General features: G+C 43.1%; 1 protein-coding gene across 1 annotated transcript; it reads left to right on the top strand.

The window, feature by feature from the left end:
• Nucleotides 1-237: 237 nt before the first annotated feature.
• On the top strand, nt 238-15,391 carry nme7 (NME/NM23 family member 7). The gene is made up of 12 exons (XM_070961714.1): nt 238-341; nt 2,429-2,530; nt 3,303-3,469; nt 4,103-4,213; nt 4,872-4,922; nt 5,137-5,344; nt 5,467-5,572; nt 8,589-8,653; nt 9,151-9,219; nt 9,429-9,530; nt 14,578-14,685; nt 15,251-15,391. Exons 1-12 carry the CDS (start codon nt 339-341, stop codon nt 15,281-15,283), a joined length of 1,125 nt encoding a protein of 374 aa, XP_070817815.1. The 5' UTR covers nt 238-338; the 3' UTR covers nt 15,284-15,391.
• Nucleotides 15,392-15,716: the final 325 nt, after the last annotated feature.

Raw genomic sequence — 15,716 nt, 5'->3', positions numbered from 1 at the left:
CTCACTCATCCTACTCATATAATCTTATGTGAATTTTAGTTATGTGGATGGTGACTGACGTGAATGACTACTATACTTTATGACGCAGACTTAATGTGACTTTGAAATCTGTGTTTTCGTAACAATGTTGCTTTACTGATCAGGGTTAAAGTGGTGAAACTTCGTCGTCTTTCTATAGCAATAACGGCTCCGTGTACATGAGTGGGTCAAAGTACCTTGAACGCACCTTGCCTTGTCACCCCAGTTACTATAGAAACGATCATAGCCAGGGATAGCTAACGTTTGCTAGCTGAAAACATTATTGGGTCATGTAGCTGGACTTTATACACCTGTCAAAAATGGTAAGTAATAAAATTCCTTGTTCGATAACTATGATGCGAATAATGTGTATAAGAAATTCAGCAGCATTGAATAAAATCGCCTGAACAAAGTGAACATGGCTAATTGTTTGCTAACGTAAGCATAGCAAACAGGTTAACAAGCTAGCTAGCATAACAACATTACCGACCACCTTTAACAACTTCAGTAAACAACTGAGTAAAGGAGTTTTATACATTTTAGTGGTTTGGAGAAGCCAAATAAAGTAATGGAAGCTTACAATTTAAAGTCATCTTTACAACAACAGTAACTGGTGGGAGCTAATTGCCGACGTCTAGTAGCTAGCTGAGCATTGGCTAGCTAAAGCTGTAGCGGTAGCTCTTGCTAATTAAACGTTACAGCCCCAATAGTTTCTACGTTCACATACTAGCTATTTTACAGGTGAAATAAGCCCGATGATAGTCTAACGAGTTTATCGCGCTGTAACATTTGTTTCCATGATTTGTGTAGTATGTTACGGGTGGTCAGGAGGCAGGTATGTGCATCTAGTGTACGTTATTAGCACCAGCTGCCAACTTAACACATTTTGAGTTTCACTGTAAAGGAAACCACATGTCTCAGCCTGCACGCTAGCTTGTTGACTAATCTTAAAGGCTAGCTTACTTTAAGCACAAAAGATCTGTAGTTTTCTGTGTTGAAACAGGTGATAAAGTGACAGTAAAAACCTGTTCTGCTCTTCAGCAAGAGGCTGAATCTGGGTCACTGGTCTCAGAGTCCAGAGTATTGACTTTCCTGTGGTAGTGGGTAAGCTAAGTATGATGAGACACCAAGAATGTCTCCAGTATCAATGCTGTGAATCTGTGTGTGCTAGATAGCACTAACAATTACTGGATAATTTGTTTGGTAAGATTAATTCACTTACCAGCACTAGATTACTCAGACAGCTTACATTGCATTTACTTTGCTGTAGAGCAGAAGCTAGAGGTTGTTTATTATCTTTGCCTACTCAGCCAGGGTCACAGGGGCGACATCTTTTTCAAATTAACAAAGGGCAGAACACAAGGAAGCAGTTTGGACATGTTGTCCTTCACAGAACAAGACACACACACACGCACACACGCTGGTGACAGGATAAAGTCTTCCACTTGCATGACTGGAGGAGACTGGATCGTCTGCACAGACAGTACTGAAAGTCCAGTACAGGCCACTGTTACTCTGAGGTGACAGTGCTAACAAAAAAGCTGCCACAAACTAAGTTTTTAGCCAAATTTCTAAATCTACTTGAGGAAAATCATTTGTATTTATCAGTGTCTTCTGCCTTTTGAACTCCTAATCCTTTTCTGAGGATAAGGTGAATAGATTCACATCCGTCCATCACTCAAGTGTTGACATTAGATCATCTTAACTCACCATAAATTCTGAGTCACTGTCGTTTAATGATTTGAAAACCTACCAAGAACATTTCTAAACTCAGCTCTTCAAAGAATACTAAGAGGACCATGATTTGGATGCTTGAAACATTCGTAAGTTAGGTAATCCAACACAGTAAACATCAATTCTACATTTATTTTTATCACATTGTTGTTGTGTGGTTGTGAAGTCAGATTTGGAAAGCGTGCAGTGGATTACTTTACAACAGTAACCTAATTGTGACAAAAATAAATGTAGACTTGATGTTCACTGTATCACATTACCTAACCTGTAAGCTCATATAAACGAAACAGTGACTGACAGGACAGCAGGAAATCAAATCAAACATCTGAAACACTAAATTATGCAGTGAAAAATAGTCAACAGTGACATAAAGTGTGTGTGAGTTGTGGTTAATGGGCTTAAACAAGCAAAACCTGATCTGACCGCTTTACAAACTTTAAGGACTGACATGTCTGCTGCTGCTGCAAACACGGCACTGTTGACATGGACATGGACAGAGATGCTACTTTAAACTTGAATAATTTGGACTCAAACTTAACAGTGTTTTCCGTTTCTCATTTGGGATTATTACAAAACAATTTGGTGTCAAGATTATGATAATCTTATGACCTTTTTAAAGGTCAGTATGGGTTAGTTTGTGCTTCCTTATCTGATTTGTGTTTCTTGCCTTTATCAGGAGGATCGATACGCCTTTCTGACTGAGTGGTATGACCCTACTGCAGCTCTCCTGCGGCGCTACCAGCTGTTCTACTACCCCAAGGATGGCTCGGTGGAAATGGTAACAATCACAACTGCACTTAATAAGCCTTAAACTTGTCGTTACACTGGCTGCTGCAACTTTTTAGGCCACTTATAAAGGAAATGCTATTGTAATTATTTTAATTAATTAGTTTATCAAGCTTAGTCCATTCTAGGGCAAGCTGTTGATTCTGTTTGTGTATTTTTATGTCAAATAATTCTGACTAACAGTCATGTGGATAGAAATTTGATGCAAGAAAAGAAGTTTTTTTCCACGACTGAAATTTTAAAGTTCCAGTTTGAAAGAGGCTTGAGGGAGATTTATTGGCAGAATTAGTATGTTTTCATTAGTTTGTCGCCACCTGACAGCAAGCATCGTGTTTTCGTTACCTCTGAACGAGCTCTTTATATCAACAGAGGGAGCGCGTCCTCTTCCACGGAGTCCGCCATGTTGCCCCGCCATGTTTCCACAGTAGCCCAAGAACAGACAAACCAAACACTGACTCTAGAGATGACCTTTAATGTTTTTATGAGTTTCGTGGCCACTGTAGGTTCTCGTGCTCACTTGGAAACGGAGCGTGAGGCGAGGGGTATTTAATTGGTTGCAGTCTGTAGCCTCACCACTGGATGCCACTGAATCCTGCACACCAGCCTTTTGAATACTATAGTCCGAGCATCTGGGAAAAGTAGTCTTGATTATGTTTCAACACGTTGTAAACCCTATGGGATATTTTTTGTTGTAATCATGAACTTACTACGTTGACTTCTAGTTCATTTTAACAATCAACCAATGTGTTTGTTTTTATTTGTAGTTTGATGTAAAAAACCAGCGTATATTTTTGAGAAGGACCAAATATGACGACCTCCATCCTGAGGACCTGTTCGTTGGGAATCGAGTGAATGTGTTCTCACGACAGCTTAATCTGATCGACTATGGAGACCAGTACACAGCCAACAAACTCGGCAGCAAAAAAGAAAGGTATGACTGAAGCTTGTGTGATGAATCTGTATGATCGTCTCCAGTTACATGCCTCACAGCACAGACGTGTGGTCTGCTTTGTGGAGGATTACTTAAGAACGTTAAACATGGCTGTACGTTGTACTTTGTCCTCAGTACGGCAAGAATGATGATAAAGGAAATTGCAGGTGTTAGATCTTGATTTGCTTCTTTTTCTGGTCAGTTTATCGGCATAAAAGCTGCAGTATAACTTTGGCTGTATGTGCTTGACTAAACTGAAGTTAACAGACTTTATTAATGATTAGTGATGTGCTTTTAGTGTTTTCTTTGATTTATTTGTTTCCCTCCCAACACATTTTCTTCGTTACCAAATTAATGGCCAAACAAAATACAATATTATAAAGAAAAAAAAAGGTTTTATTTGAGGAATAAGTAAACAAGACTGACCAAACAAACCAACGGTCAGTTTTTCTTGTGCTGTCGACACAATTTGCCTGCTGCCCAGTACAAAATGAGCTCTCGTCCCCAGCCCTGCACACAGAAACACATCTGAAAGTGTTTTTCTTTCTGTAAGCGTCAAAGTGTTTCTGTCGTGGTGATCTTGATAGGTTGCCTCTTACCGGCTTACCTGTCACATGTGATCCACTTTTTCAGAACTCTTGCTTTGATAAAGCCAGATGCAGTGACCAAGATCGGAGATGTCCTGGAACTGATATACTCCTCCAACCTGATCGTGACCAAAGCCAAAATGACAAAGCTGACATGGTAAGGTCAAAGGCCGCCTGGTTAGAGTATCTAATAATGCTTCATCCTGTCAGTACAGCCATACTGTGGTAGTGCACCAGACAAACTCTTGTCAGAGAGGCAGACTCAGGCTGCTTGGTGCCAGGTTCCTCACACAAACAGATGGATGGCTCTGCTTTCTCACACACATTAGGAACATATGGCCTGCCAAGTGCCAAAGTGGCAGACAAGGATGGCATTTAATTAACGGTCTATCAGGTGCTCGTGCATGGTGCGATTTTATTATCAAACCCATCTCAGTCTCAGACATAGCATGGAATAAAGAGCACGTATTACTTTTACCTTTGAAGCTCAGCTGCACTCTGCTGATAATGCTTCTGTAGTTTTACTTCAGTAAAACATTGAATGCCAGACTTTACTTGTAACAGTGTTTGAACATCACTGATTCCAAATGTGTTTGGACTCTTGTGGTAAAACATTACTATTTTTTTAATGTAATTTCACTCACCAAAAGGACAGATTCCACACAGTTTCCTCTTACTCGTGAAAGAAATGACAGAAATGTTATTGACCTTGTAAATGTCTTTGTCAGCGTTTTGGTACATCGTGTTCAAATTGCCTTCTTGAGATAATTTGGTCACTCATTAACTCCATGGTTTATGATTTTCTTACATTACAGGAGTCAAGCGGCAGACTTTTATGTGGAACATCAGTCAAAGCCTTTCTTCAAGTGAGTGCCTGTAAATGATTTGCCAGTTTTGAGCTGGTGTCAGCCGGCAGAGAACACTTCTGGAGTCCAGCCCCTATCGTTAACGGACCCTGTGACAATAATCCTAATGACATTGTAGTGACATTTAAACACAGTTAATTAACATTGCTGACCTACTGCTGGTAGGAATTCCGCTTCCCTGAATGAGTTATTCTGTCATTGCTCCATTTCGCAGTAACCTGGTGCAGTTTGTGTCCTCGGGCCCTGTGGTTGCCATGGAGCTGATGGGTGATGAGGCCATGTCTATCTGGAGGAGGCTCCTGGGACCTGCAGACTCTGCCGTGGCGCAGAGGGAGGCACCGCAGAGTGCCCGTGCCCAGTTTGGAACAGATGGCATCAAAAATGTTGGACATGGCTCTGACTCGCTTGCTGCAGCAGCTCGAGTAAGGATGTGACGCTAGCCTGTTAGCGCTAATCATGTTTGTAATGTGCCCTTGCACTCTGCTTCCCTTTCCCCGAAACGATGACTCACTCTAAATTGTTTTTGCCCTGTTTGTTTTATTAGGAGCTTGAATTCTTTTTCCCATCCACAATTGGCCATGGCCCCTCTAATACGGCCGTCTATACAGACTGCACATGCTGCATCATCAAACCTCATGCCATATCAGAAGGTAGGGAACATATATTCATATTATCAGTCTGCCTATCGATGTGTCTGTCTCGGTGCTTGGTCTCTCTGTTGGTGCATCTATAAATTATGCAGTTGCAAGTTGCAGTGACTCCCCTTCATGTGTTTGTGTCAGACTGAGGCACTACACGGTGACCAAATTTGGCTTTGGATTTTTCCAAATCCCTGCCCTGATCCCTGTTCATGGAGCATGCCACTAGAGCTGTGACCTGTGAAATGTGAAATTCTCTGGACAGGGCTGAAGTATGCACACACAAAGTTGTTGACTGAGGAGAGACCTGGACTGGTTGTCCTGGACGTGGAAGCCCAAACGTGGCTGATTCCAATAAACAAGCCCACCATGGTCCCATATAAATTCATTTCATCTTTATTTCTGTTTTGAGTCCTTGTCCTCAATGGTAATTTGTTTGGTATCTGATTTGGACTCGGTTTATATTTAGTTTCCATGAGTGTATTTGTGCTCTCTTTTTTTTACATCAGGGTGGGAAAACAACCACCAGCCAAAAGCTGCTAAAAAAAGACACAAAATAATAACTACTAATAAGCGGCTGGTGAATTTGAATGTCTGTCCGTCAGTGGCTGAAAAGTTAAAGTTAATTTCCCTAAGCATGATCTAACCTACGTGGGTGATCGTGGTAAAGATTGCTGTCGGCTCTTACTCTTGTTCAAAAGCATAACATCATGGAATCCTCCTCATTTGTTCACAAACAAAAACCAGCTGCACATCCTTCCTTGCAATGTTTATTCGAGAGGAAAATCAGAAAAGAAGCAACATGATTAAAAGGACCCAGCAGAATTGATACCATTAATGGTATTCATGTGTTCAAGGTTATTTCATTGCCAGTTTATTGACCTTTCTCGTGACATTTTGACCTGTGGAAACATCACTAATGTCTGGATAACACAGCATGTAGCAGTGCCAGGACTGTGCATGCCGCCCGCTGGTGTGACTTTCTGCCACACCTTACTGGAATGATGCCATCAACAATGTTATTACTGTAGTTACACCTGTGCTTGTCCTGCTATGACAAGTTGAGATGTTGCCGTGAGAAAGGTCCATGAGAGAGGACCCATTAAAAACTATGGAAGGATGGGCATGCAGTGTTTGGCTGCAGGGCACAATTGAGCAACGGCCATAAAATTAAATTCCTCCAAATTCCCTGGATGGATGTCTGAGTTGCTGCTCGTGGTTATTTGTGATGGTTATCATTTATTCTTTAGAGTAAACACTTGTTGTTGTGTTGGAATGAATTATTAAATAAATAAGAGCTGTAACCTGCTGCTTGTTATTAGTTCAAATGAAACAGCCACAAACGTTCAGCATTGTTGTTGACTTAGAGGGAAATTAATTATGTATGCTCTCTTCCTGATGGTCAAGTACATTTTATTTAAATGTTTCTGCTGAAGGCCTGTAGCTGAGGAGGAGTAGATGTGCCTCACGGTGTCAGCCCACAAACGTCTCTGTTGTTGTCTGTCACTTTAAAAGGTATTTGCTTCCAGCAGACATCGTTTAAAGCAGGTTGGACTGTTTACCGTCTAATTAAGACATGCTTCTTTAACACACTTCCTGCACTGCCATTTGACTTCAGATATTCAAGGTGTAAAGAGACGGCAGCCGATCTGAAAACACTGTCAAAGTCCTCCGAGCCAACAAAATCAATTTTTGAGCAAATCTGAGGCGAGAAACTTGCTGTGTTTTACGCCTACGACACCTCGTTTGAGCAGGAGTTTCGAGCGGCAGCACGTATCACCATCGTCCTGGTCCCTCTTAGTAATCGGCTGACTGGTCTGGCGTCCATCAGCCAGACTCGGCTCATTTTCAGTCAGTTTTTATCAGAATCAGTCAAATAATTCTGGCATAATGAAGGTCCTGCACTGTGTTACCTGTGTTGCACCTACAACACAGAGTTTACCTTCAATGTCAGGTGACACCTTTGTTCTGAGCCAAAAATAGTTACCCAGTCTGAGGGCTGTGGCCAGCTGAGCACAAACTGGGTCAGTTCAAACACACATAGCATGAAAAAGCTTCCCCTGAAGATCTCCTAAGAGGCCAAAATAATGCTCCAGCTACATGTACACAGCGCAGCCAATCACTGCGGTGACGAAGGACGTTGTGGCTGAAAACGCACTCAGACATGACTGGAATAGAGAAGCTTCTGTTGCCAGGCACCCAGAATAGGATCTCCTAGCAACAGTACCAGCTGCTTTTGGGAGCTGCGCTGTGTGTGTGTGTGTGTGTGTGTCCTGAGCCGGCTGCTGCCTGTGGAGGGCACCGAGGACTCGGGAGGTGGTTTCTTACCTAATGCGCTCATAACTGGACTGTGACCCAACAGTTACACACATACAGGAGAGATTCATCAGCACTCTCCGAAGCGCCTGGTCCAAGCTGAAAGTCGTGATCGTGGAAAATGTAGACACCTGGCATCCTGCCTGACGAGCACGCAGGCTACTTTTTATCAGGATGTCAGACTGAGATTATGAGACTGGCGCCCTCTTTCAATTATGCGTCTGCAGCAGTCTGACCTTCACCGTCACCGCTGCACATTCGTCACTGTGGCTCTACCGTTTTTACAATAACGTACGGCCTCAGCGGCGATAAATACAGCTCTGTATCTCGCTCTCCAAAGTGTCGACTGCGTGGACAAAAATAATGCCCCCTCTCCTCTAACAGACGGGACATCTGTAAGACAATCTCACTGTTCTTTGTCCAAAGGAGACACGACAATCTGAGGTTGTGGCAACATGAGATAACACTCATGTCTGAACAGGACTGTTACGATGCTTCATAGCACCATCAGTAACAATAACTAGTCATTAAATATAAATAGATCGAATATTAATTTGATCAGGTGATGTAAACTGTGAGTGCTTCTGCAGGAATTCTTTGGTCGGGATCACTTGAAGAGTTTATTGTAGCAGTAAACACATTACCGCTCACGCTGTGTAAACCCGCGGATCATAAAAACTCACAGGTATGAACAGCTTTGATGTTTTCACAGGTCTGACTGGGAAGATCCTGAACTCCATATCTGCTGCTGGATTTGAAATCTCCGCCCTTCAGATGGTAAAAGATTAATTCTCCTGTGCTCGTGCTGTAGTCTGTCTTTTCACTTCTACGAGAACGTGACTTTTCCGCTCATTCGCTCCTTTATTTTAGCTGCACTCGTGTAATGAATACATGCGCTGCATTGACTTTCTCTGATCCAACCTGACCTCATAATTGAACTCGTGTCACTGCTGCCAACAGTGACCTCTCACAGTCCATTCGTTTTGCCTCAGATGTGATGCTCATTCTGGGTCACAGGACGAAAATAAATCAATCAGGGTCTTATGGCTGCGGCCACATGCAGAGCGTGCTGCACATGAATGCTAATAAATGCATATTACCAATTCATGCAGTGCCCTGAAAATGTGATTTCATGTCCTTGATGTTCTTTGTGAGTCATTTTTCTATGGAAAGGTCTTTTGTCTGTTGTCACAGCACACACACACAAAATGTCTATTCTATATGTATTTCACTGCGAAACAGCCTTTGTTGTGCTCGATGTTTCCTTCTCACAGTTCAACGTGGACCGAGCCAATGCAGAAGAATTCTATGAAGTTTACAAAGGTGTTGTCACAGAATATCCGGTGAGTGTAAACACTGCGCTGTTTTGCCATCATAGCGAGTACCTGCATCGTACTCCTGTCAGCTGTTACTTTTGACTGTAACAACACAAACACTGCCTTATCTCCTGTTAAGCTCGAGTGGAGATCAGATTTGGTCCATAAGGTGTTTGAAGTTGAGTCGTTGCACATGATCAAAGTCTGATTCCTGATTCCATGCGCTCCCCCTGCAGAGTATGGTGACGGAGCTGTGCTCTGGACCCTGCATGGTCCTCGAGATCCACGGCACCAACACGCCGCAGTCCTTCAGGGAGTTCTGTGGGCCCGCCAACCCAGTGAGTCAGACCACTTTAAACCATTTCCACATTAGATTCTACATTAGAAGCCTGTTCGACAAGTAAAATGTCAAAAGTTGGGCCGAACGGGCTGAAAATCAATATATCGCCTCTAAATGATCATCCGTCTGTCATCTTCCGCTCTAACAGGGTTTTTCAAATGCCCTCGTTGTGAAAGGCAGGCGGGCATTTGTGCTGCTGTGTGAGTTTCAGTGTGTAATCTGAAAAAAGCAGCTGCAGTGTTACATTTTTATTGTCCTCCCTCAGTCTCCTTTCACATCCTGTGGTGTCGAGCTAAATCTTCCGAGTTTAGTTTTTGCTCTGTGATCTCAGTCTGGGACACATCTGCTGAGACGTCATTAAGTCTGGCATCTGGAAGCCAGGTGACCCAGGAGCCCCACGTGTGATTGGTTCAAAGCTGAGCACACAAAGTAATACACACCTGTTGGTTTTGAAGAATCCTGACAAAATATATTTGGGGGTTGTGTGTGTGTGTGTGTGTGTGTGTGTGTGTGTGTGTGTGTGTGTGTGTGTGTGTGTGTGTGTGTGTGTGTGTGTGTGTGTGTGTGTGTGTGTGTGTGTGTGTGTGTGTGTGTGTGTGTTCATGGGTACTGTGGAAGCAGTGCTGCAGGGCTACACTAGTGCGTGATGGGAAATCTAATGATAAGACGCTCTGCATCTAATCCCTGTTTACCTACCAGAAAAATAAGAGCCTACACACAGACATAATGCCACTACAAGTTCAGCTGTTGTCTGTGACTCAGCTGTCAATCGTATTAAAAACAGTGCCGCTTTTTTTAGATCTTGTAATTTCCTCTTTTTCAGATTGTTTTTTTATTTGTTTATTTGTTTGTTCGTTGTGCTTTCTGTCCTTATCCATCAGTCGTCCCAGGCTGCTGCCAAAAAGTTACTCCCAGTGCAGCCACAGAACAGGAAAGGGGTTAGTTTATTGGCTAATGATTTCCAGGTCACATGACACTACACCACTGCTCATTGATGCCAAAATAATGAAACCTTTGCAGCCGCCCTCTCTCTTTTTTTATTAGTCACGCTCCCCACATCTGCCTCCCCTTCGGTTTACAAAGACGCTGCAGAAGGATTCATGTGATTCTGTCATCTTTCAGATCATCTCGATATCTTAGACCTGCCTTCAGTGTCGCAGAGCCCACGAAGAAAGAAAACAAATGATAGGGAATCGTCCCGATATTCTCCAGTATATTTCATACGCCGCAGTTCAGGCTGCTGCCGGAGGTTCTCTCCTTCTGCCGCTGTCACTTGCTCTTAACCTTCTCCCTCCATTAAAGCCTCCGTAGCCTCTTTTGATTGCTTCAGACTTCACTGACTAACTGGGAGGTCAAGCAGTTTCATCAGCCCGTGACCTCGGTCTCACCTCAGCATTGTCTGACAAATAATCTGAACCGCAGCGCTCACTCATGTCATATACTAGATAAATGGAAAGTTACAGCGGCACTAGGAGAAGAAATGTTCTAGACTAGATCAGTGTGTTCGAGGCAAGCTGATGAGTTCACCGACAGGGTGTGTGTGTGTGTGTGTGTGTGTGTGTGTGCGCGCGCGCTAAGTACCAAAGTACAGTACATGTTCCCGTCAAAGGCAGCGTGTAAAGACATTCCAGACGTCATTATCAGGCTGACAGATTGGACTGGACAAACACTGAAAGGCCAGACTGTATGAAAAGGTCAGAGTGTTTTAATAGGTAAGGGTTATTGATTAATTCCATTTGACTGAAGCCTAATCTATAAACAACACAGGTCTTGTGTGAGTAAACACATGACCGCACGGCTGCACGGCTGGATTAAGTGACCTCGAGTACACTTCATCATATTAGAGCTGATGGTGGGTCAGTTCAGCTGTAACAGTTCCTCACAGAAGAGAGCAGAAACGTCTAAAGATGTGACATGACGCCTTTGACACGTCCACACCCTCACACGAGACGCTGCTCTGTTTCCTGATATCAGAGTGGACAGACACAACGGTCCTCTGTAAGCCAGGCCTGACCCCAGCCTGTACCCTCTGCCCTCTCCCATAGGGTTTTAATTTCTTAAAGTCTGTCAGGACACACTTCCCCTTTAAAAGCACAGCATAATAAATCATTAGTGCCCCTCAGCACGCGCCAGCATCGTATGGTGGTGAGCATGCCGTGCTGTCCAACTTTGTCTTACAGTAAATGATGAGTGAAAGAGGAGGTCAAATAGCCCTGAGCCTCCTGTAAGATGCCTTCCCTCCATCATGTTGTTTAAAATAGGATTTTCTTATTGATTTTTTACCCATCCACGTAATGCTTTCTGGGAGACGGATATCAGCTTTCTGTGCTGGTGGCCACGACGCTAAATTTAGCTCAGGGCAGCGTCGAAGCTTCCAAAGATAAACCTGAGTAGATCAGAAATGTAGCTGGATTTACATCATTACACAAACTGATGTTCTTTTTTTGGTTAGTACTATTAATTAATTCACAGTATTCTTTCTTTATCTGGCCAATCTTTATGTGCAATCAAGTAGGAAGTGAGGTGCTAACACAGTAGTAATGGTTGTAGTAGTGGTAGTAATAAAATGATAAAAGACTGTAATGTCATAAAAACACAAGAAGGAAGATTCCAATAAAGCCGTCCACTTATGATAAGATGAAATCGAAAATGAGATACAAGAGTGATAAGCCAAGTGTTTGAGGACACTCAAACAATAATCCCCTATGAGGTGTCTGTAAGCGGTGGTTGAAGGCTAACCGAATCCGTCGCTAACATGGCGACTGAAATGAAGCGAGCGGCGCTTCAGGGATCAGATGTAAGGCTTTTGGATCAGTGGCCATGTAACCACCAGGTCGCTCTGCTTCAGCCACTGTCCACAAAAGCCAGCAGTCCTTACGAGAACTTCAGTCCGGGAAACTAGGGGACTCATTAAAATCAAATTAAACCCTGACTGCAGGTCACTCATGGGTAACTAATGTAATTACAGAGAGCAGAGCTCTCTGCAAAGAATTCTTTCATCACTAAGTAAATCTCCCATTCACTTCCCCTTTGCCATCGTTGGCTTACCTAATGCAGCGTGGGACACATGAACAACAGGCTGCTGTGTGTTGTTTCCTGAAACACAAACAAACCCAAACGTACAGACACAAATCGCTATGCTAACAATGACAAAATGAGAAGCTAAAGTGGAAGTTTACTGCCATGCTAGCAGCTCTGAGCCTGCACTTATGTGAGTGTTAGCATGCTAATATGCTCACAGTGACAATACTAACATGCTGATGCTAGGCGGGAATTATTTTTACCACGATCACCATCTTACTTTTAGCGTGTTAGCATAATTAGCACCAAAACTACAGGAGAGGCTGACGAGAAGGTCAATAGTTCAACTCGCATTTGGTATAAGATTAAAATTAAACTCAAATTTTGACCTCTTGGCTGGAGGCACTAGAGAAGACGTCAGGGGTTCACCAAAGTAAGTCTGTGGCAACATTCATGCAATCCATCTATTAGTCATTGAGATACTTCAGTCTGCGGAGGACCGACCGGCAGACCAACATTGCCAACCCCAGAGCCATAAAAACATTTGACCAGTTACCCTGAACTAATGACATCAAGTTGATTGACTGTTGCCAATCAAAAATCATCAGCTCATACACATGTTTGTTGGTCCTCTTGAATGTGTCAGTATCATCTTTCATAAAAGCAGCACCAGGCAGTATTTTAGCTCTTACAGATCTTGAACCTTTACGCGTTGAATGAGTGAATGTTTTTATAGTTTCTTTGCTCTCTTGTCTTGATTTTTTCCCCCTCCTTTTTGAAAAATATACAAAAATGTAAGTATGAAGTCAGAATGTTAATTCTCCCACATTTGTCATCCAGTCAGTCTGGCTCTCGGAAAAAGAGCTAAAATAGAAGTCAGTTGACCCACAGTTCCCATGGTCCTTGAACTTTGCGACAGTTGTTTTCTGTCATAGCTCATTGTTGTGCAGTGGAATCATTCGAACCTGGACAATAGTTTTCCACGCGCTTTCTCTTTGAAGAGACCACGAAGGGCTCGGAGGAGAAGGCTCGCTTGATCGATGACCTTGAAACCTGTTCCTGCCTTTTGTGTGAGCTCTCATAAACCTCGGGAGGATAAAGAACTTGTCACAGAAAATGTTTCCCTGCTGTTAAACACGGTCCGATTCTTCTCTGGACCAAATGTGAGACAAAGCGAACCTCAGGTGGTGAATGTCTGGTAACTGCTTACAGTACTTTGACCACGTGATACACAGAAAGACGACATAGTTCTGATCAGTTTGAAGTATTTTCACTTTGATGTTGACCCTGCTGATCAAACACTCTCACAGCCTGAAACATCACATGATCTGCTTTTCCCAAAGCATCAAATATTACAGAAGGGCTATATGTTATACAACATGTGCATTCCTGTAGAGTTAATAGCCGCCTCGGTCAAGTAATTATTCACATATTGGCCCTCCCCTGATGGCGGACCCTGTGGGAGGTTTCCATTTCCTGGAGGCACCGAGTAGCAAAGGGCAAGAGAGCCCGGCTCTGACCTTGGGAGTGTCTGATGTCGAAATAGACTCACACTCAAGATAAAGCTGGAGAAAAGCAATGAAAAGGGAACTAAGTCTGTGTGTTGTGCACTGTGATGAGGATATATGTAAAGGTACTGACACTGTGTTTGATCAATTTAAGAGCAGCATTAAGTAGCAGAGAGTATTATGGGAAACATGTAGTAAGCTTCATGATGTCAATACGTTTCAGTGTCACAGCAGGAGACAGAGGCTGTGCTGTAATAATTTCTGAAATGTAAATAGGAACCAGCAGTAAGCTCTCCTTCCCTTCAGTGTGTTAACAAGCTTGCTGAGTGTTTTCTCACTTCCTGTACACGATCACATGTCCAGTTGCTGAGTAATCACAGTGTCTTAGTAACATAAAGTACAGGATGTTCGCTTTCAAGACTCACTGTTTCGTCCACACAGGACTTGTTGTTGCATGCGAGACTAATAAAACCACATCAGGGAGGGATTCTCAAACGAGATGTTTTCACTCCGCAGGAAATTTCACGGCATCTTCGTCCGACCACGCTGCGTGCTCTTTATGGCAAAGACAAAGTGAAAAACGCAGTGCACTGTACAGACCTCCCTGAAGACGCTGTCCTGGAGGTGGGTGCTAAGTCAGACACACACACTGTACCCCCATGTACTGCAGAGCACACCCACATTGTTTCATCCTCTGATCTCCCAAATAGGTTTCCTCATTGTCCCTCAGTCCATGCATAAACAACCACCGTGCGTTTGGCCAAGAACAAAACCCCCGACTCTGTGAAGCCGTGTCTTTAGACGAGTCTCATGACTCTGCTCTGTGGGCTGGGGCAACCTCGGCTCACAGTGGTTTTGAGGAGAACAAGAATGGCAGAGGAATTTGAAACAAAACCATTGTTTTGCAGGGAGTGGGTCTGACCCATCGAGCGTCATTGTTCAGGAAAACTCCTGATCTGTGGCTTGGACAAATGCCTCCTTGTTAAACATTAGCCTGTGACTGACTGAGCTGCCATTTTCCCAAGACTGGGACATCGTGGCCAAGAAAGGGCTTGTGCAGGGGAGAATTTACTCTGTGAACTCTCACAATGTCACTGTTCTGACAGCGCAGAGGAAGGCCTGGCTGACACTTTGACGTTCAGGCTTAAAGCAGGACGTGCTGTGATTCTTTTTCAATTCCTTTTCACAGGTGCAGTATTTCTTCAAGATTTTGGATGGGTGAATGCAAAGGAAAAAACGTGTAACTACATATTCAAAGACTTCACAGTTGTCTCATTTTTCTGTTTATTGTTTCAGCCTTATGCAGATTAAATAAAGTGACAAGAGCAGACTCCTGACAAGTGTTTTGATCTTCAACATTGAATTAAGTATTTTCACACCAACTAAACATCTTATTGAGATACTGCATTGCCTCTGATATCCTCTAACTTTTTGACCAGCGACTTTGGTATTGGATTCATACATTAAACTTTGAAAAAAATGTACAACTGCATAAATATAAAATTCTTCCACCATGAAAATGGCTAAAACATTCAATAGTAAGTAGCATCACGTCATGTGATGTCTCCAGCAAAACAGATTTCAAAGCACTGAGTTGCCACTGTTTCCATGGCGGTGACAGTCTTCTAGGCTGGACCCACAAAGCTCTACACTAT

Source organism: Chaetodon trifascialis, chromosome 4 (genome assembly GCF_039877785.1).
Source record: "Chaetodon trifascialis isolate fChaTrf1 chromosome 4, fChaTrf1.hap1, whole genome shotgun sequence".
NCBI lineage: Eukaryota > Metazoa > Chordata > Actinopteri > Chaetodontiformes > Chaetodontidae > Chaetodon > Chaetodon trifascialis.
This window is presented reverse-complemented; position numbering and strand designations above follow the sequence as displayed.

Bases quoted from the DNA above. Each gene is read 5' to 3' on its own strand.
- nme7 (XM_070961714.1), top strand. The intron at 8,654-9,150 runs GTAAAAGATTAA...TCCTTCTCACAG, and splicing joins AAATCTCCGCCCTTCAGATG to TTCAACGTGGACCGAGCCAA. The intron at 9,531-14,577 runs GTGAGTCAGACC...TTCACTCCGCAG, and splicing joins TCTGTGGGCCCGCCAACCCA to GAAATTTCACGGCATCTTCG.